This window comes from Pleurodeles waltl, chromosome 7 (genome assembly GCF_031143425.1).
Source record: "Pleurodeles waltl isolate 20211129_DDA chromosome 7, aPleWal1.hap1.20221129, whole genome shotgun sequence".
In the NCBI taxonomy this organism is placed as follows: domain Eukaryota; kingdom Metazoa; phylum Chordata; class Amphibia; order Caudata; family Salamandridae; genus Pleurodeles; species Pleurodeles waltl.
Genome location: NC_090446.1, coordinates 1,469,337,717 through 1,469,360,542, shown reverse-complemented (window position 1 = coordinate 1,469,360,542; position 22,826 = coordinate 1,469,337,717). Strand labels below are relative to the sequence as shown.

The 22,826-nt window shown below is 48.0% G+C and overlaps 1 protein-coding gene across 1 annotated transcript; it reads right to left on the bottom strand.

The window, feature by feature from the left end:
- Positions 1-1,614: 1,614 nt before the first annotated feature.
- On the bottom strand, positions 1,615-22,574 carry LOC138246519 (interferon-induced transmembrane protein 2-like). The gene is made up of 2 exons (XM_069201171.1): positions 22,107-22,574; positions 1,615-4,689 (listed from the first exon to the last, which is right to left on the bottom strand). Exons 1-2 carry the CDS (start codon positions 22,479-22,481, stop codon positions 4,519-4,521), a joined length of 546 nt encoding a protein of 181 aa, XP_069057272.1. The 5' UTR covers positions 22,482-22,574; the 3' UTR covers positions 1,615-4,518.
- Between the last annotated feature and the right edge of the window lie 252 nt (positions 22,575-22,826).

Sequence of the window (22,826 nt, the reverse complement as noted above, 5' to 3'; positions counted from 1 at the left end):
ACGCCCATACGCCATTTTCCCCCTACGCCGGCGCTGCCTGGTGTACGTCGTTTTTTTTTAACGCACACCAGACAGCGCCGGCGGCTAACGCCGGCTAACGTCATTCAATAAATACGGCGCCCGCATGGTGCTTCAGAATGGCGTTAGCCGGCGCAAATTTTTTTCACGCAAAACTGCGTTGGCGCAGTTTTGCGTCAAAAAGTATAAATATGGGCCTAAGTGTCTGGGTGAGTTCAGGCTGTCAATGGCTGCTTATTAAGGCGCTACATTGAAAGTTCTGGAGCAGAGGCTGAAGACACTATGGGGCATATTTATACTCCGTTTGCGCCGAATTTGCATCGTTTTTTTAGACGCAAATTCGACGCAAAACTAACTCCATATTTATACTTTGGCGTTAGACGCGTCTAGCGCCAAAGTTCATGGAGTTAGCGTCATGTTTTGGCGTGAACACCTTCCTTGCGTTAATGAGATGCAAGGTAGGCGTTCCCGTCTTAAAAAATTACTCCCAGGCATGTGCGTGGTATTTATACTCCCGGGCAAAAATGACGCCCGGGAGTGGGCGGGGCAAAAAACCCTGCATTTGCGCCTCTTCTTAACGCCTGGGTCAGGGCAGGCGTTAAGGGACCTGTGGGCTCAGAATGAGCCCAGAGGTTCCCTCCCCTGCCCCCAGGGACACCCCCTGCCACCCTTGCCCACCCCAGGAGGACACCCAAGGATGGAGGGACCCATCCCAGGGAAGAAAAGGTAAGTTGTGGTAAGTATTTTTTTTTAAAAAAATTGTGGCATAGGGGGGCCTGATTTGTGCCCTCCTACATGCCACTATGCCCAATGACCATGCCCAGGGGACATAAGTCACCTGGGCATGGCCATTGTGCAAGGGGGCATGACTCCTGTCTTTGCTAAGACAGGAGTCATGTTAATGGCGTCTGGGCGCCCAAAATAAATGGCGCAAATCGGGTTAAGATGATTTTTTTGCCTCAGCCTGACTTGCCCCATTTTGGGATGCCCAAACGCCATTTTTCCCTACGCCGGCGCTGCCTGGTGTACGTCGTTTTTGTTCACGCACACCTGGCAGCGCCGGTCGGCTAACGCCGGCAAACGCCATTCAATAAATACGGCGCCCGCATGGCGCTTCAGAATGGCGTTAGCCGGCGCTAATTTTTTTGGCGCAAAACTGCGTTAGCGCAGTTTTGCGTCAAAAAGTATAAATATGGCCCTGAGAGTTTCCCACATTGCCTGTCAGTGGGTCATGAAAGCATTCAAAATCTGAACTTTGACTTCTCTTCAGGGCACACAAAACAATGGTCACTTGTGCCAATTGTAATTGTTATTCTATGTGAAAGTGTGTCACATGGGTACACAGGTGTCAAATATAGACAGGGCGAAAGTAAAAGAAAGGGGAGTGCTAACACGTGAGTTTTGTATGTGACGGTGAAAACTAAGGGGATACCAGGACATAAATGCAAAAGACAGTGAAAAGAGAGTGCTAACAAGGAGGAGATATGCTGTGATATGCAGATGAAGGATTTCAGAAAGATGTCGGAGTAAAAGGGCGAAAGTGTCTAACATAGACTGCAGAAATAATATGATGAAAAGAACAGGATTGACGGAAGCTCCACAGACATAAGTAATGTTTATTTCACAGTCTCTTATTTTCAGGATTGAAACATATTTTCAATACAACAAAATCATTGTTACTCATTTATCTTATACAACTAATAGGCACTGCCACAGCCAATAGTTCTGCTTGTTTTAAGCATTTGCCCGTTGTTGTGGTATATGTATAAATGCAATAAGAGCAAGCTCACAGAGTCACCAAAATGCTTGTCACTTGGCACACTGTAGAAAATACAGGAATTTAGTTTACATGATTTAAGCCACACCCTTAATGACAGGCCACGTCTCTTTGAAAGGATTCCTAGTTACACTTATTAGGACACACCCCTTTTAGGGACCCTACACTTCTTTATGCCATTTAAAGCCTTGCGTGTGGAGTGAATGAATTTGTAGCCAATTTATCTTAGTCCCTCCCGTAAACTAAAAGCAGGATAAACAATCCATAACAACAGAAGAAGTTACAAGATGCTGCATCCCAACGTTGGTTCTTCGTACATGTGCACGCACTGAGCACCAAGCACTTGGTTTGGTCTCTGGCTGTTTTTCCAGATGAGATGACAGCCACCTTGATTGTTCCATGGTATCAATCAATCAATCAAATACTTGTAGAGCACGGCTTATCACCAGTGGGGTCTCAAGGCGCTAGGCGGCAGTACAGTAACTACCTTTCCTAGAGTACACCAACATCTCACCATTAAACCCACATCATGTCAAAAATCAAATATAGCAGCTCCCTTCCCCTTTCAGACAAAGATGGTTAGTACTGAAGGAAAGGGCTACAGGTGAGGGGACGAGGGAAGCTATTCTGGCAGGGGCTAAAATGTATGATGTAACATTGTGGTTCTTATGCTTAAGACTTATGGGAGCACATGGCTCATATAGAGGAACATCGGGGCAATATCCATTTTTACAAGACAAATTTTGAAGCTCATACGGACAGTTTAATAGTTGATGGAACACTCCATTGACACACAAGGAAATGTATGGCAGTGTTCCTTAACCTGGAGTCCAGCAATAAGTGTCTGAGATGCCTACTCAAGGGGTCATCCTATTGTATAGAAACAAAAATGATATTATCAAAATAATAGACCATATGTATATGAAAAGGTAGAATTTAAAGAGAAAAGTTTTTAACCCTCTATAAGTCTGACGCAATTTTAAGTTAGAGGCTAAACATTAAGCTGGTATCGCTAGCTTGGTTCATTGTAGTGCAAGTACAGCGGACAGATTCGAGTATGGATGATTGGTGACCTCAATTGAAGCACTGGTATGCAAAAAGAGAGCCCGCAATAAGAGCAAAAAAGACAAAGCAGAATGAAAGAGTCTAGCAGATCGCTTTGTGCTCTTAAAATGAAGCTAAATTTTGAAAAACTGCAACCTTCCCATTAAAATTTCAATTTTTGTATATTTGTTTGAGAATAAATAAAATATTTCATAATTGCTGTATTTGTTTGCTGTTCACATGTTTTGTATTTTTGTGAATTGTTTTGTGGTTCCAATCACAGAAACTGCGGCGGCTAGGGTCCTCCAATTTCCATTGGTGAATCTGTGGGGGTCCAAAGGAGTCAAAAGGTTAAGAACCACTGATGTATGGCTTTTGAGAAGTTGAAAAGCATATATGAGAGTAGCTAATCTTGTCAGAGAGCATCAAGGCTAATGCCATTAATTTGACACCTCACCCAGGTGACTTCAAGTTTCAGGAAGGACAATTCATTCCTACTGGATGCAGCTTCAAAACTGTCTTGTCAAGGCTGATCAATATAACGTATAAGCTTACATGAGTGGTTTCAGGTTTATGAAGGGTGAAGGTTTTATGGCTTGAGTTCAATTTCGTGGCATAAGGGGATATTCCATGACTCAAGGAGGCAAAATACTCAAATAGATGCATGGGTATGTAAATCTCAGTGTCAAAGTTGCAACGTCACCCATAAGAGATCGATTTTATGAAAGTTAGGGGCTCCTGAAACACAGAGAGTGCAATCTGAACAATCAAGGAAATAAATCATAAGGATGTGGTTTTGGCTCACTGGTAAATTTCACCATTAAATAGGGCAGTTACTTCGCTCATGGTGGTCGAAAACCTTAGAATGTGCAATAGAATCAAATAGTATTTCTTCATTTTAAAAATGCAGCTCTCCAGTGGTTCAATTCTAATCCAGCATGCAGATTGGTCCAGTCACTTCTTGTTTATATTTTTATTCCCGTAGTTGCTTTCAGGAAATTCTCCACCTGGCTGACAACGGGTGGATCTTCAGGCCACCATAGCTGGCATGATGTCCATTTCAGGACAGCCAATTAACACTGTAAACATATTCTTTTCCAAAGCATCCAGTGGCATACATGATCTTGCATCCAACATCAAGATTATTTTACCCCTTTGTACAAAATACAAACTCATCTCCTTTAGTCTTGGAAATCATTACCTGCTTAGCCTTATGCCTTGGGGCCTGATTTAAATATTGGGGGAGAGGTTACTGCATCACAACAGTGACATATCCCATCCGAAGAAATCTAAATCCAATAGGACATAATGGGATTCAGATTTTGGCAGATGGCATATCCGTCACCGTTGTTATGGAGTAACCCCTCCACCAATATCTGAATCAGGACATTGGTCGTCTGCTAGATCTACATGTACCAAACCACTGAGGGTCTTCATTCAGCCGCACCCATTATATTACCCCTTCCTGAGTTCATTAATGCCTATCCTATCTACCCTTGGATCCCCAGGTTTATGACTTAGGGTTATCTCATAATTTTGGCACCGCTGCCATCTCTATCACATAAAAGTGTATACAGACTCTACTCCAAATGTGCACCACAGGCCTCCTCCTTACACCCAATCAATGCTAACCCAAACCTGCTCCCAATCCACACGTAGCAACCTCAATCACCAATAACTCAATGATAAGGAACATCTTGTTGTTGTTTATGAGGAATGATGACCAGCATGGTCAAGCAGATCAGAAAAATGGTGAATCCCAGGAAAAAAGCGATTCTATTCATTGTGCGCGCGGTTTGGGAATTCTGTCTTGCCCCGAGCAGGTCTCCTCTTGCATTGCAGTCCTGGGTCTGAAAAACAAGACAAAAGTGGAGGTGAGTCCAAGCATGTCTGCACCCGAATGTTTCTTGATATGTTCGTCTGTTTCTTTCTGCAGGTGCTTGGCTCTGTAGCTTGCACGCCTCTACGTAGTATTTGTTAGTGCTTAAGTGTGTATATCTGCCGACAGGTCAACCATGATAAACACAGGGACATTAACAGGGACATGACATGTGGTACATTAAAAATGAAATGGCATCTGAATAAACCTTCGAATCACTAATCACTTAAAGTAATACCAGCTGCATTGTTCTGCAACAGTTCAAGAACATTTGTTATGGTTCTAGTTTTCACATAGGTTGCCAGTCAAGATGGCTGCCAAGGATAGTCACTCTGCTGCAGAGCTCTCAATGGGTATGATCTAAACCAACCTATTTATGGTAATCTGCTAACTCTTCTCATGTCACTCCAGGTATCTCGACCCTGTGATCCCTGGACCCCCGGTTGCTCTCTAACATCTCTCCTGATAGAGTGTTGCTTCCACCTCTCCTGTTTTTCATTAAAAAAATTGACCCGGTTCAACTGCTGCCCGCCACTGGGCAACACAAGGACTCTGTCACTAGGAAGCATCCCTCACAACTAACATGCAGAAGTCTGACATCCCCATGTTCAATTCTTGAAATGGGCCTGCTTCTCCCTACCTCTGGATCCTCAGGTGACCCAGGTAACGCTCTTTGGGCCAGATGTAGGTAGGTTTCCTTTTGTGAGATGCAAATTGCGAGTCCCAGCGACTCGCAATTTGCACCTCGCAAAAGGAAATGCAGAAAGGTGTCTCAGACACCTTCTGTGACTCGCTATGGGGTCCAAAGACCCACCTCATAAATATGTATGAGGTAGGTCACAGTTTGCGACCCCATAGCGAGTCTGGGCACTCACGGGGATGGTGGCCTGCTGGAGACAGCAGACCACCATGTCCGTGACTGCTTTTCAATAAAGCTGTTTTTTTTTTTTCTCTTTGCAGCCCGTTTTCCTTAAAGGAAAACGAGCTGCAAATAGAAAAAATACCGAAACCTTTTAGTTTCGTTTTTTTTCAGAGTAGGCAGTGGTCCATAGGACCACTGCCTGCTCTGAAAAAAATTATTGTGAGCATTCACAAAGGGGAAGGGGTCCCGTTTGCGAATGAGTTACCATCCACTTCAAGTGGATGGTAACTGCGAGTTGATTTGCGACCGCTTTCGCGGTCAGAAAGCAACTCAACATCGCGATGCAGTTGCAAATAGGAAGGGAACACCCCTTCTTATTTGCGAGTCTGAAACACATTTTGCGAGTCGGTACCGACTCGCAATATATGTTTCTGCATTGCGTGAGGGCATTAGCGCCTCGCAAACGGCGTTTTTCGCCGTTTGCGAGGCGCTAATGCCTTGCTACATCTGGCCCTTGGTCCCAGCTGCCAATGCAAAAAATACAGATGCGCTTTTAATTAATGGTCTGGCACAGGAGCACCAGGAAAGCAAACATATTCCAATGACTACCTCACTGGAGGGACATGCTGCACCAACAGCTAACTTGTATAAAGTTTTTGTGATTATAAAAAAATCTAATCGAAGTTCTTCATCCTATTATCTGAACTCCCGAACTTCAAAAAAACACTACGCCATGCTTCTCTCTCAATCCCAACAGAACATTCCAATTGAAGTGTCAAATCAGATGAAACACTGCCCAAAAAAGCACCATTCGTAAAATGTGATACATATAACTTGCTTTTTGGAGTATCTTATTTCAGTTGCACTATCCTGTGACTGTGTAAAACGTATGCTACATCGCTAAGGATTGGTTACTGCACACGAATCAAACATGTCCGAACTCATCAGAAGTTATAACCTCTGAATAGTTTGAGTCTTGACTAAATATGGTTCACCTCCTTATCCCTCAGTTATATTCCATCATGGGTGGATTCCACATTGAAGCTCCCAAAACCACAGCCAAAGTATTATCTTCAATAACCATCTATGTTTACATTATATACCAATCTCTGCGACCATGCACTAATAAGGGAATCCTCACAAAACCAGATAATCTGTTTTTAGGGGTCTTTGCCATTGACCAGGAATTAACGAAGTTATTTATCACCCCTCAGAGTTGCTTCAAAAGAACACCCCCCCCATCATTATCTATTTACATTTTTATTTATTTTTGCAGTTTTATGTAGTGAATACCAGACCATACACTTAAAAGAAACTACATGTGTTGCCTTGAACTCCCTTACATGTGGCTCAACTTTTAAATTGATGATAGTTTCAAAGGTAATTTGATATCGTCAAATGCTGGAATCTTGCAAACTTTTAAGACAGTTCAGCATGGAAGACTTAAAATATTCCAAAATCTGTTATTTTTTTCCCTCTCATTGTGAGCTAGACACTTTGGTCCATGTCCAGGTTATTTTATTTGTGTGTGTTTTATAAAGTGCTGTCACACCACTCTTCAATCCAGCTAGTTAGCCCTCGTTATATAGTCATTCCCTGCTTTCAGTTCTGATTCTTTAAACCGAGTTCCTCGTTATCTGCTTCCCTGCATGCCACTTTCCTCCTTCTCCTTTCATGCATTTCCCTTTTAAAACGTTACTTGTAAGGATGGGAGTCAAACATCCAGTTGAATGTGTTCCATATGAAGCACATGCATACCTTACGCGGTGTGACAGCACTGTAAACACACCAAAAATAAAACAACGCAAGACTTCTTCATTATGTCTATGCACTCTTGCACGAACCTCTGTATTTCTTCGGTGCCCTTATTCCTGCATTTTCTGCTCCTTAATTTGAAGGACTACTTCTATGCCTATCTGTGTACATCATCACCAAATCTTTGAGCAACACCAATCTTTTATGTCTCTAGGTCAATGCCCGCCTTGCTTTTGACTGTTTCTTCCTCATTCTTTTTAGGTGTCACCCAGTGGCGTAACAATACCCCGTGACATGAAGGCGGCCCCCGAGCTCCAGGGGGGCCCCCTCTGGACAGTACTCTGTGCAAGGGCAGCGGGCAACTGGCCTGAGAGCACTGACTTCCCCCCCCCCATCTACACTGTGGGGGGGCCCTCAAGTTTTGTTATGCCACTGGTCTCATCAAGTAAGTCCCTAGTAAGGTGCACTAGAGGTGCCAGGGCCTGTAAATCAAATGCTACTAGTGGGCCTGCAGCACTGGTTGTGCCACCCATATAAGTAGCTCTGTAATCATGTCTCAGACCTGCCACTGCAGTGTCTGTGTGTGTATTTGTTTACTGTAAATTCGACTTGGCAAGTGTACCCACTTGCCAGGCCTAAACCTTCCCTTTTCTTACATGTAAGGCACCCCTAAGGTAGACCCTAGGTAGCCCCAAGGGCAGGGTGCAGTGTATGGATAAGGTGGGACATATAGTAATGTGGTTTATATGTCCTGAAAGTGAAATACTGCCAATTTCGTTTTTCACTGTTGCAAGGCCTGTCTCTCTCCTAGGATAACATGGGGGCTACCTTTAAATATGATTAAAGTGTAGATTCCCCTAGAGAGTAGATGGACATGTGGAGTTTGGGGTCCCTGAACTCACAATTTAAAAATACATCTTTTAGTAAAGTTGATTTTGAGATTGTGCGTTTGAAAATGCCACTTTTAGAAAGTGGGCATTTTCTTGCTTAAACCATTCTGTGACTGCCGTGTTTGTGGATTCCCTGTCTGGGTCAGTTTGACAGTTGGGTTGTTTTTCAACTCACACCAGACAGTGACACAAAGGGGGCTGGGGTGTAACCTGCATTTCCTGATTAGCCATCTCTGCTAGGAGGGAGGGGTGGAGTGGTCACTCTCATCTGAAAGGACTGTGCCTGCCTCTGACAATGCCGGATCCAACCCCCTGGTGTGTGTCTGAGGTCTTGCCTGGGCAAGACAGGATTTCACAAGTAGGTGTGAGTCCCCTTTGAAGAAAGGTGACTTCAAAGACTAAAATGGGTATAAGAAGGGCACCCAAATCTACAGACTTTAGAAACACTTCTGGAACCAAGAGGAACCTCTGCCTGGAGAAGAGCTGATAGCTGAGGAAGAAGTGCTGCCCTGCCTGTGACTGTGCTTTGTGGAGCTTTCCTGCAGTGCTGCTTCTGCCAGAGTAAGAGGGCAAAGACTGGACTTTGTGTGCCTTCCATCTTGTGAAGAAATCTCCAAGGGCTTGATTTAGAGCTTGCCTCCTGTTGTTTGAAGCCTCAGGGACAGCAAAGACTTCTCTCTGCCAGCACCTGGAGTCTCTGGAGAGACTCCTGCCCCTACAAGTGGTGCCCTATCCAGTCCCTGGGCCCTTGAAAGGAAGGCTGGTGGAACCAAAGGAAATCGACTTCGGACGACTCCGGACCGACGCCGCTGCTGAATCCGGTAACGCCGCCTGCACCTGACGCCGTGACCTTCGCTGGAACGCGACGCTCTTCGCAGGCCCAACGCCGCAGCAGCCACTCTGAAGTCTGCGACTCCGTGGAAGTCGCCGCACCACGTCGTGACCGACGCCGCTCGAAGAGCACGGATTCAACGTTTCGCACAGACGCCGCGATCCCCGACTTCACGCATCGGCTTGTTTTCACTCTTCACCAAAGGTACTGTACTTGGGGGTCTACACGACTCCGTGTCCGGCGCCGCTGGTGTCGGCTTGTTGGGAACGAAACCGTCACGACGCCGTGTAAACATTTCATCGAAGCATTTTTGATTCAAAGCGCTATTTTGGAGTTTAATCTTTAAAAATTCATAACTTGACTTGTGTATGTCGGATTTTTGTCGTTTTGCTCTTGTTTTGTTTAGATAAATATTTCCTATTTTTCTAAACCGGTGTTGTATCATTTTGTAGTGTTTTCATGAAGTTACTGTGTGTGTTGGTACAAATACTTTACACCTAGCGCTCTGAAGTTAAGCCTACTGCTCTGCCAAGCAACCAAGGGGGTAAGCAGGGGTTAGCTGAGGGTGATTCTCTTTTAACCTGACTAGAGTGAGGGTCCTTGCTTGAACAGGCGGTAACCTGACTGTCAACCAAAGACCCCAATTTCTAACAACCGCCCTCTAGGACTGTGTGCTTCTCTGCCCCAGAGTGCTCCACGTTAATGTTCACCTACTGCTTCACCTTCTGCTTTTGCCATCCCATTCTTCCTCCCCTCTAGGCCTTCTCATATTGCTCTTTCTCCCCTCTGCGTTTCTCTGCAGCCTGCTGCTCTCTGTGCTTGTGTCTTGTCTGTGTGTGCTTCTCCCAGTCAGCCATGTTGCTTTAGGACATCCCGACCTTCCCAATTAAAATGCCTCAGATCTGTAAATTAAAAATACAATGTATGTGATAATACGTGCATGCACTGTCCTGCATTCCCTGCATATCAGCTTTGCCAATGCTAGTTGATTATTTGTTATGTGAGCTACTGCTTACTAAAACTGTGCGGCTGCACGTACGCCTTTGTGCTAACAGTGAATCGGCTTCTTCTTTGCCACAACTGCATTCTGGACCTAATAGTCCTTTTGGGCATTGCCTTTGTGTTCTAAGAACATTTAAGATGTGCCTATCTCCATTCCTTGCCGAGAACAGCTCGTAGTGGGTGCAACCACTCTTTTTACTTGTATTTTCTTTCCCAGTAATAGGCACTCAGAGGTGGATAATGATTCCCTCTGTCATTGTCGTTTCCTGACAGCAATGGCAACAGCTAATATTTATTTAGGCAAACTCTGCCCCTGGGGCACCTTCCTCACTGATATCAACCACTCTCCCTTGGCCTACACACGCACCCACCTCCCGAGCCCCGGAGGAATGAATGTAGACAACATTCAAACATTGTAAATACTCAGAGAAGGGCGCCAGGAATCCGTGCTACAGTATAACATGGCTAAAAAGCATTGCCAGTAGATCTCTAAGGAGAGACATATTCGGCTTTGCCAATGCTGGTTTAATCTCTCTGGTACAGCTTGCATATGTGGCTACCTCCCTTTGATTAAAAACCCCTTTCAATGTACCACTTTACGCAGGGCCGGCTGCGATAGCAAGCAGGCTTAGACATTAGTATAAAAATGGCCCTCATTTGCGATTCAGGTAGTAAAAAAACACAAGCATTGGCAAATAGGTCTTATGTATAGAAGAGCTTAGGCACTGGCAATGTGTCTTTGCCATGTTGTACATCAGTGTGGCTGCTATTCAATATGGCTAAACATTAGTGGTGTGGCGTGTCGTAGAGTGGAGTGGGGGAATGAAGTGTCGTAGAGTTAAGGGAGGAGAGTAGAGTTCAATAGTTCAGTGGCAGAGAGTGGTGTGGAGTGGCATGGGGTGAGGTGCAGTAGGGTGGAGTGGCTTAGAGTAGGGTGAATCGGACTGTAGTAGATGGATTTGGGTGGGATGGATTCGAGTGGGGTGGGCTGGATGGATTGGAGAGGGGTGGATTGAACTAAGGTGGGGTGGATTGCACTGGGGTAGAGTGGGATTGGAGTAGAGTGGAGTGGATGGATTGGAGGGGGTGGATTGCACTGCGACAAGTGGATTGGAGTGAGGTGGATTGCACTGAGGTGGGGTGTATCAGAGTGGGGTGAATTGGACTGGAGAGGGGTGGATTGGGTGGGAGAGGGGTGGATTGGACTGAAGTGGGCTTGAGTGGGATAGAATTGAGTGTTTTGGATTGGAGTGGGGCAGATTGTTTTGGAGTATGACATATTATTTTGGAATGCAGTGATGCAGATTATTCTGGATTGGATTGGGTCAGATTGGAGTGGGGCAGATTATTTTGGTTTGGAGTAGGGCAGATTGTTTCGGATCGGGATGGGGCATATTGTTTTAGATTGGGTGGGGCAGATTGTTGTGTATTGGAGTGGGGCAGATTTTTTGGATCACTGTACTGGAGTGGGGCAGATTTTTTTGGACCACTGTACTACAGTGGGGTAGATTGTTTAGAATTGGGGCAGACTGGACTGAGGTGGTTTGGAAGTATTGGAGTGAGGTGGTTTGGGAGGATTGGAGTGTGGTGATTTGGAGTGGATTGGGGGGAGTGTTTTGAATTGGAGTTGGGCGGATTGGAGTGGGGTGTACTGCATGATTATGTGTTAAAGCATTATTTCGAGAAATACACATAAGAAAATTACATATAACACAAAAACATTACTGCTTTGCAATATTTAGAACAAGATAATAGTCATATTTTGAGAACAGCACCCATGCGTAAAACCAAAGCAAAACATGAGTGCAAAGTGAAAAAAGAATACTTGGCAAAATGAAACAAAAAGTTAACTGTAAAAAGATTAAACGTTGCAATTTTGTTTGTCCTAGTGAGCACGTTCTGCCAGTCATGTGCCTTCTGTTTGCAGGGCAGGAGAAGTTAAAAAGAACAAAATTGTACTTTAATCAGGTTGGGAACAGCGGATGGGCACTGATTAATTTTCTTCGATCAGTTCCTGGTCCCCGTGCCATGGACAGGAATGGAACTGATGAAATGCCAACCATAAAGTGGTGTAACAAAGGCTCCCGCAGCGTCCGCAGTGCAGGGGGTGGCGGGCAACTCCAGGGGACCCCTTCATCTCAGTGGCCTGTCCTGAGAGCTACTTTGCAGGGGGACCCCTGAAGTTTCATTACGCCACTGCAGCCATGACCAAATGCTAGAGCGTAAAGAAGACAGACACGGAATCCAACAAATGATAAGCAACAGGCGGGCTCCAAGCCCTTTTCAAACTACAACAGCGTCTCGCAAGCGATATGCATGCGCCAGCACATGCTACCGCAGACAGCACCCTAAAAAATGTCCACGTTTTCAAATCGAAGCAACTGATTTTTTTTAACATGTTACTTATTTGTTGCAGAAAATATTTGTGGTGATATATAGGGGAAAAGCAGCAAAAAACGTCACTATGTTCCTTCCATATCAAAAGGTTAACATTAACACACACTGTTCTTTTATCCCTTACTGTGCTATTGCTCCTTCGATGCTGCAGTCAATGTGGTAATTATATTCACGATGCACCTACCTCAGTCCCTCAACGTTGTCCACCTCTTTCCGGGTCCCACTTTTCTATTTCTACTGCCAAACTTAGAGCTTTGAGGCAAATGCACCACCTCACTGGGATGGTAACATTTGATCGTCAGGTTACACGCAGAGCTTTACGGCTGTGACACTTGCCTGCAGATCCACCCGTACAATGTCTACCTCGCAGGCTACACTGCTTTGTGCGCCCAGGACGCATTGCTGTTGCCTGAACGGTGCTGATGGCTGCTGCATCCTGGTCATTAATAAAAAGATCTTCCTAACACCAGCCATCACACAGTCACAACGCTGACCCACTACACCCAGTGCTTAATTTGAGCCGGTGGTTTACGGTGCGTGGGCACCAGCACTTATTTTTGAGCGCCGGCACTTATTTTTCTGCCTCAGGCATTTACTGCGAGAAAGAGACACACATGGGGAAGATGGAGGAAGAGAAAAACGAGAAAGCGTCACAAAGGGAGAAAACAGAAAACTGCAAGAGTGAGTTGAAGGGGCAGGGAGTGGCTTTAAAAGGAGTGAAGAAGAGGCCCGAGACGGTTTCAGGATTACGCTGCCTCATTATTCCGTGCTCACACATTTATTGTTTCAGATGAGAGCGCGCTTTTATTTACAAATTAAGCACTGACTACACCACAAGACAGGCCGACATGCAGTAACAAAACGGACGCACTACACACACGAGTGACCCCCACATAGTCACAAAACTGACCCACTACACCACAAGTCTGGCCAAAATGCAGTAACAAAACAGACCTACTACATGACAAAACTGGACTACACACGTCACAAAATCGACTCACTCACTACTTCACAAGACAGTGTCATAAAACCGACACACTACTTGACAAGACTGGCCCACTCACAGTCACAAAACCGATCCACAGTCACAAAACCGATCCACTACACCACAAGACAATCCGACACACAGTCACAAACCCAACCCACTACACCACAAGATTGGCCGACACACAGTTACAAACCCAACCCATTACACCAAAAAACTGGACTACACACAGTCACAAAACAAGCCTACAAACTGTTCTTTTAAACAGGTTCTTCTGGCTCTTCCCCACTGGCCTTATAGGCTAGTCAGCCTTTGTAGATCACCAGTGACATATCACTGGCCCCAGACTATGAAAGCACGGGAGATGTTTTTTATAGATTACATATACAGCGCTCCGTATAAAATGTATCTATGCCTCACACACCGCACTCCCAGATTATGAGGACACCAGCAGAAGCGTGAGTGCTGGGACCTCGAGGACCCGCCCTACTGACAGTGTCAATTCAAGAGTGAGGCTGTGCAGTCTCAGTGGCTGCTGCCAGAAGAGGGCGCCAGATTGCTTTTACAAGCAACTAATGATTGTCCCGCTCTGAGAACAAACTGGGGGCGCGTAAAATATCGCTAGCTATATTCATGCACAGCAGAAGTGCGCAGCCATTGAGGGTGAAATTATGTGTCAAGTTCGACGAAGTGAGTGCACCCGCAATAACCCTGGACTTTTGCACGCTAATTATTACGGAATGGGGACTGACCACACTGATCAGGTTTCGTGGGGTGGGATTCTAAGCGGTATTCCCTAGTTACACCTGCTACGGGCTGGGAGGCATGGGCAGGATGGGGGGCTTCGGTGCTGGAAGGGGACAGGCAAGGATGCATGGTGTCCAGAGGGGGCATGTCACGTCCACCCCATGCCAAAGAGGGGTCGGTGGAGACGGAACCTTCAGGCTGTGAGACCTCACTCACTGCCCACCCACAAATACCGCTCCACAAATACTTTCCCCGCAACTCATACCCGTAGCTAACTGCTCTTCTGAAATAACTGCTGTTTTGGGGGCAGTGTCTGTGGTGTAATATGGATTTGCACAAAAAGTTAGCAAATAGTTTACGACAAAGAAGGAATGATGTTTCTATTTTGTTTGAATTGCATTTAAGTATGTCAGGAATCGGGTATTTCCATGCTGCAGACAAAAGTACTTTCCCAGATCAGCTGTGTTGAGCTATTATTATTATATATATATATATATATTTTTTTTTAATATGTGTATATATTTTTTTTTTGGAGCTGTCCTGCCCTCAATTCTACTCCCAGTGGCCCCTCGCTTGGGGTGGGGGGGTGGGGGCTGAATCTGCCTTTCCCAAGGCCTTACAAAAATATATGTATTTTTCTCCTTTTTTTTTTTTTTGGGGGGGCCCCACGCCGCCTTATTCGCTTTTTTCCCCTTCTGGGGGGCCCCCTCGGGGATGTGGGGGCCGCTGGTGCCGCTGGGCCTGCCTCAGCCGGCCTTCCCACAAATTAACGCAGCCTCCTGGAGTTGGCCTCGTTCCAGGGGGCCGCCTCGTGCTGCCCACGCGCTCTCCGCGCGTTAAAATAACTTTGAAATTGCCCGAGGGGCCGGCTCCCTCTGCTGCAGCCCAAGGAGTGGCTTCCCCCCCTCCCGGCTGGTAAAAAACGCCGAGAAACTTGCCCGCGGGGCCGCCCCCCCTTTTCTCCGGCGCTCACCTGTTTCCTCCCGGCCGCGCCTCGGTTCCTTGACAACCGGGCAACACCCACGCTGCTTCGGGGCCTAGCTGGCCTAAAACTACCTAAATTAAACCTACCTAAATTACACCTTCTTCCCTCCTAGTCGGCGCGCAAAAGGGCCGACCCCACCCTCCACCCCCCTTATAAACCTAGCTAGAGAAACCCGCCCCCACTTACCTTATGTCCAATCGGGAGCCTTGCGCGCCACGGTTTATTTATAAAAGTCATCAGATACATCCCCCCAGAGCCCGGGGAAGGGAGAACAGGACCATATTAGGACGGCGTTGGGCCGGGTCGGCGGGCGGTATGGCCACAGGTCACGACGCAGAGGCAGTGAGGGCCGCGCTGCGCATACTCGGCGAAGCAGGGAGGGCAGATTTGCTCAGGCCAGGGGTTTTAGACCAGGCTTGGGTTGGGATGGCACGCCCCACCAGGGCGGCATCGGGCAGGGTCGCGGCCGCAGTTGCGGCCTGTGAGTCTCTGGAATCCGAAGGGGAAAAGGATGAAGGGCAGATACCCCCCGGACAGGGCACGTCGGAACAATCACTTCACGGTGCACAGAGCCCGCTGATGTTTGGAGAGGGGACACAAGCCCCCCAGGTTAAGGGCACAGACAGCGCACAGGCAGATTTGGACCCCGCTGGCCCGGGCGGGCAGGCAGCGGGGGGGGCTGGGTTTGAAAGGCAAGGCAGAGAGGCAGAGCAGCCCATACCAGGGACTAGCAGGGTTTGCGCCCCCCTAGATTTGTCATACCACAGAGGGGAGGCCCCCAACACAGGTTGGTCCGGGGCGCCAGTCAAGAAAAGAGGCAAGTACGCCGGGAAAAACAGGGGAGGGCCGGGGAGGGCCAAGACGGCGCCCCGCCAGGCTAGGGGGGGGGAAGTTAAGTCACCACAGGAACCAAGGGCCGTGGTGAGCCAGAGTTCGCACACACAGGGGAACTGGGACCAGGCAGGTACATGGGACCTAGAAGCCAGAATCAGGGAACAGCGTAGGGCGGTATTGGAGACAGAGGCCAGGTGGGCACAGCTGTGCAAAGACAGGGAAGAGGTGTGTGCCCACAGCGAGACAACTCCTAATACTAGAGAGGCCAGCGGGCAACCAGGTATGCGGCAGCCAGGGCAAGAGAGAGGGACCTGGGTATGGGTGCCGCAGGTAAGAGGAGAACAGGGCCAGGAGGCTAGAGCGGCCGAAGGGTTAGTCGGCGCGGGGAAGCCCGGTGACGCAGACAGTCACAGGGTCAGCAAGGCAGCAATGCTAACGACAGAGGTTGGCAAGAGGAGGTACACGCCGACTGGGCGCAAGTCGGCCCAAACGCGTTGGCACGAAGCGCTGGAGGGGTCTACGGCGGCCTTCTCCACACCGAGGGACCGAGGACAACGTCAAGAGGACACGCTTTATGCGGGCAGGGAGGCAAACGAGAGTGCCTCAACCAATGTGAGAGATGTGGGTCAAAGCAAAGGCCAGTGGGAAGGCGAAGATGAGTTGGAATTGGATTACGAGGAGGAAGGGGATGAATGGGAGGACGGTGAAATACGCGATTGGGAGGTGAGCGCTGTGAAAAAGGGTGGCGGGCGAGGGCGCAAGAGCGGCGCAACCTCTTCTTCGTGCTCTGTTTTGCAGGTTACGGCTCCGCTGGAAGGCCCCACTGGTGTTCGGCAATTTACGCCGCATGGCAGAAGCCAAAAAAGAATACCAAGGAGTTTTGGAGACACCGCTGGAGGTAAGAATTGGTGGTCAGTGTGGGGTGAAGGGAGCGGGACAACAAGGGAGACTAACACGAAAAGGTCCATTGGGGTGGGAGAAGGGTCAGTAGTAGAGAAGGCAGGTGACAGCGACATTCAGAAGACTGTAGAGAACAAAGATAAAGAAGGCACCGCCACGAGTGGGACGGACACAACAGGGAAGGTGGATACAGGAGAAAAGACGGGAGACGACAAGGAAGGGGGAGGACACAGAAAGAGATTGCCGTACATGGGTTTAGCCATGCCACTAGGCTCGCATGTGGCCGAGAAAACAAAAAACAAAATATGGAAACACGAATATGTAGATGTGTTTAAACTGTTACACAGGGACATACAGGCAAAGGAAGGGTCCAAAGAGGAAGAATGGGAATTAGCACGTAGGCCCCGGGTACCGATAACAATGGACAACTGGACATCGGCCTTTTTGATATTCGCCAGTATATACTGCGAGAAATACCCGGACAGGGCCATTGCACTTTTTAAATACATGGATATAATTAGGAAGGCCCAAATGCATTTCGGAGGTTTCGCATGGCTCAGTTACGATGAGGAATTCAGGGCCCGGGTGAGTGTCAATCCGGAAAAACCATGGGGTGACGTGGACCCCGAATTGTGGATGCAATGGATGGCATCGGCACAGACAGCGGCGTCCACTCACACCGCGAGTGGCCTGCCAGTGACTTACAAGCCCTTTCAAGCTCGCCCCGCCCAGGGAGGGGCGGGCAATGCCATTAAGACAACAGGGACAACGGCAGGGGCTTGTTGGAACTTTAACAAAGGTTTTTGTTCCCGGGCACAATGCAGGTTCAAGCACGACTGCTCCAAGTGCGGGGGCAGTCACCCAGTCACCCAATGTTTCTCCTTGTCCAGCCCAGCTGAACAGTGGAGGGCCGCCAGAGGGAGAGGGGGACATGGCACTCCTGAGCAAAAAGGGGCCTACACCAGTTAGACTGGAATTCCTGTTACCATGGTTACATAGATACCCAGACAGGGAAAAAGCGCGTCTACTCGAATGGGGTTTTAGAGAGGGTTTTAGAATAGGTTACCAGGGCCCTCGGCAACGGAGATGGGCTGACAATTTGCGGTCAGCCAAAGCCCTGTGCCGATTTTGACTTTTTTGGGCATTGAATTGGATACGAAAGACCTGGTCGCCCGGTTGCCAGCGGCAAAGGTGGGAGAAATGCTGTTTTGCCTAGCGGAGGTACGCACCTTGCATAAAATGGACTTGAGAACGGCTCAGAAGCTATTAGGCTACCTTAATTTTGCGTGCAGAGTAGTTAGGGGAGGTAGAACTTTTTGTAGGCGTTTGGGACTTTCCATGTCAGGTGCTGTACTTCCGCACCACAGGATAAGAGTATCATTGACATTACGAGAAGACATTAGAGTATGGGAGATTTTTCTGAGACATTTCAATGGAGTGCCGATGTCTTTTGGGGAGTCAGACACGGTATGGCAAGTACAAATATTTTCAGACGCGGCAGGTGCAGCAGGTGTTGGTTTGTATTGGGACGGGAGGTGGTGTGCGGAGACATGGCCGGCATCTTGGATGCATCAAGGAAGAAGCATTGCGTTTATGGAGTTTTTTCCCCTGTTAGTTGCGCTGGCAGTGTGGGGACAAGAATTAGCTAACAGGACAGTGATTTTTCAGATAGACAACATGGCAGTGGTAGAACTAGTCAATAGACAGAGAGCAAGGGACCTCAGAGTTTTGCGCTTGTTGCGCCAGTTCATGTTGTTATGCCTGTCTCTAAATGTTATTTTTAAAGCTGCGCATATACCAGGGATTTACAATGAGATTGCAGACTCACTATCTCGTTCACAGTGGGGGCGTTTCCGCAAATTGGCACCTGGAGCGGATCAGATCAAGACTGTGGTCCCGGCAGACATCTGGGAATGGGGGGCATGATGATCACGGGGCTGGTGGAGATGTCATTAGCAGTATCCACGCGGCGTAATTACAGAATGGCATGGTTGGAGTTTCAATCTTTTGAACAGTTTTGGGGCAATTTTTGGGCACAAAGCCTGCCAATGCTGGAAGCCAGGACTAGACGTTTCGTGCTGTTTCTGATCGGGGAGGGTTTATCTCCAGCCACAATTGGGGGGAAATTGGCGGGCGTGTCTTTTTATGGCAAATTGTTTTTCGGTTATGACCCAGCGTGCAATGATTTATTGGGTAAAATGCTGAAAGGATGGAGCAGGGTTAGAGCGAGCGGTGACAAGCCAGCAAGGGAACCCATTACGTTCGAAATGTTGGTAGAGATGGTACAGGTGCTACCAGTTTGTTGTAGGGATGACTACGAGGTGAGTTTATTTAGGCTATGTATGTTGTGGATGGTTTTTGGAGCATTTAGAGTATCAGAATTGTTGGGGGTGGGGAAAGAAATCGGGGTACGAAGGAAAGAGGTATGCGTGCATAGAGACAGGCTGGGGATATGGCTAAGACGGTCAAAAACCGACCAGCTGGGGAAAGGCAAGTGGATATGGTTGAGAAAAGGGGGTGTGGAGTTAGCTTGCCCGAATGGGTCATTTTCAAAGAGAGATGGCCAGGGGCAGGTGAAACAGGGGTTTTTATACATGCGTCAGGGAAGAAGCTAACGAGTTATCAACTTTTACAAGTTATGAGGATTGCCTTAGGAAGGATAGGGCGGCGCGCAGGTGACTATGGAACACACTCATTTAGGATTGGCGCAGCAAGTGAGGCAGCACATTTGGGATGGGATTGGGCAAAGATCAAGGCTATAGGGAGATGGAAGTCTAGGTGCTGTGAGAGATATGTTAGGCCTTGAAGATCACGGAGCGGATAGAAGGAAGAGAAAAGGGGGGGGTTTGTATATTTCAGGCATTTGTTACAATGTTTTTTCTTTACAGGCTGTGTGGCCGGGCCGGAGACGGGGAAGATGACGACATGGTTGGTCGCCCATTCGTTTGTGCACTGGGCAGCGAAATTCGCAGAGAAGCAGGTTTACGGCAGATCATTGGGACTGCCCAGCAGAAGCCATGAAGTGCGTTGGTGGGGCAAGAGCGGTATGAGGTGGGGGAGCCTGCTTCCATTTATCACGAGTAACTTGCCTCAGTGGGGATGCCCAGATTTGTTATTGATACATCTGGGGGAGAATGATCTGGTGAAGCTATTGGGGCTCACTTTGATTCAATTGATGCAGAGGGATTTGGAACTTTTAAAACAAAAGCTATATGGAACATGCTTGATATGGACGGAATTTGTGCCGAGAAGGGTATGGAGAGGGGCGATCAATCACGGAGCCATAGAGCGGGCTCGGAAAAAATTGAACAGAGCTATGAGAGTCTTCTGCTGGGCCCAGGGGATTAAAGTTTTGAGACATGGGGACATAAAAGAACAAGAACAAGTGTTGTTTCGAGACAATGGGGTCCATTTATCTCAGTATGGTATGGTATATTATATCACAGAGTTGAGACTGATGCTAGAAAGCGCATGGGGTACAAATTTGTGTACCCGGAAATAGGGGGGGTGGGGCAGCGAAACGCCTCACGGGTTTCTCTGGTTGGCAGGAGATGGGGGAGGGTGGAGAGCCAGGTGCGGGCTTGTCCACCCTTCCAGGGGGAAAACAAGGAGGTGAAGCATCAGAGCGGGGAGGGGTAGGCTACAGGCAAGGAAGGCATGGGCGGAATAGGGGAGCATATACGGCAGGAAAATTGAAGGGAGACATTTGAGGAGAAAATGAAGGCGAGGGAGTTTTGTAAAAGTTAAAGTCTGCTTTAAAGATATGCAGTTAAAAGGTTTAAAGTATTGTTTGTGTTTAAATCCTGTTCTAATAAAATGACCTTTTACACCAACAAGAGCGTCACGTATGTATGTCCCGAAGTGCATGTGTGGCAAATCCTTAATTATGTAGAAAAGAATGTGACCGCCCAAACACGTTTTCCTAATGCCCAGGCTATATCCTTCTAGGCCCGCCCAGGAGCTCTCTTGAACGGAATGATATAGTTAGGGCCACTGGGATTATGCGATTGGGCTGATACGGCGTTTTTCGCATTATTACAGAGTTGCCGCATTTGTCACATAACCCATCATTTATAGCATAATCTACAGATTCTAAGAACAATACTGTTTCTACCTCAAACGGTACGAAAGTTACTAAAAGCACAGCGGTAAGTATTGCCCTGCAGTGCAAGGTCATTGACATACATTAACTAGTCTCCTTTCCGTTGCTTATTGCGGTGATAATATTTTAAACCGGTACTAATGAGGTGCAACCCATGCCCAGACAAGTGTTAAAAATTATAAGTAACCACATTATACTATTACAAAATGTGCCACATCATGCCTTATAATTTGCTTTTTCGTGCACCATCATTTCCTCAATCCTGTCGCATAATTTGGCCCTCCTCTGCCGCATAATTAAAATGGCTATGGATATAATCATGCGACTATTTTTGGTCCTTGTGAACATGCACACGATCCCATATCGTTATTTCAGAGGCGCGGTGCACAAGAGGGGCACTGAGCGATTGTTCCACAGTCTACTGCTTCTGAAAGCCAGCGGGGCTGGGGAGACTCGGCCCAGCCACGTAGTGCCTGAGAGGCGCTGACTTGTGACTGAACAGCTAGTGTAAAATAGCAATCCTGCTCCAAGGGAAAGTACCCCATTCCCAGAATCAACTCCGTGAATTTCCCCCATTGTAGTGATAGTACAGGAGATAAAATCGGCCTTCGAAGCTCTATCCGAACGATTAAGCACGTCCGCCATAAATCTAAGGAATCTCCATTACCCAACAATATTCGGTAATACAGCTCCCAGAATGCATTAGGTGGTTAATAAAAAAAGCATGACTGGAGCACTGCAGGGGCAGGTAAGATGGGAACCGCATCTCCCTTGCCCAGTGCTCTTCTGTAGAACATAAACATCAACCCCAGGCAGTGCTTACGTCACACCGCACCCACACAGCTGCCAGGTTCCCGAGGTCCGTGCGTGATGTAATGCTCCAGCCCAGGTTTTTTCCTTTGAATCCTGGGACCTGTAGTCCTGTTTTATAACGGAATAAACAAGACTACAAGTCCCAGAATTCAAAGAAAAGAAAAACAGGACTGGAGCAGTACATCACGCACGGACCTGGGAAGCTTGGCAGGTCTGACGGGCTGGGAGAGCTGAGCATAATGCAGTGGGCACCAAGCGCGCCCACCTGTGCCCGGAGGACTCACCTTCAGCGAGTAGATGAGGGCCACTATGCCCAGGGGGAGGCAGCAGCAGATAAGGTTGAAGATGGAGTAGCCGAGGTAGTCTGGCTCCGGGGCGACCAGCACCGGGGTTACGAGGGTCGTGTGGGTGACCGTCACGTCGATGGGCCCGCGCTGGTCGCCGTAGAGCGGGGAGTAGCCCTGGTAGCGGGGGTTCATGGATGGCACCCCGCTGTGGCAAGGCATGGGGTATCCGGGGGGTTCTCCTTGGTAGTACTGGGAGGGCGGCGGAGCCTGGTCACCTGGAGGGCTCACTGCCCCGTACGCTGGGGGCCCGGCGGGGGCCACGTAGCCCGGGGGGCCCTTGAGGTTGTCCTTTTCGTACCCAGGGTTCTCCATGTCCAAAGGTTGTTTCTTCACCCTTCCCCTCTCTGCCTGCAAGTCGCTCCCTTCCTCCCTCCCCTGTGAACTTTGTGTTGCACTTGGGGAAAGTCCGCACACTCGCGGTCTGGTGACTCATTTCGCAACCTGCTCACCAATTGGTGATGGTTCTGTTATCTGACCGGCAGGGAGTTAACTTTCAGACCTGGAAGATATTTTGCTTTTGTTCATCTACCTGGGCTGAAGTTGTTGCTCACGTGAAGCGTCTGTTGCCGCTGTAAATATCGACTGGAGCTGAGGAGGCTCTTGAAACTTGTCGGTCCTGCTGTGACAAAGGTACCACAGGCTGTCCTGGGCTCCAGC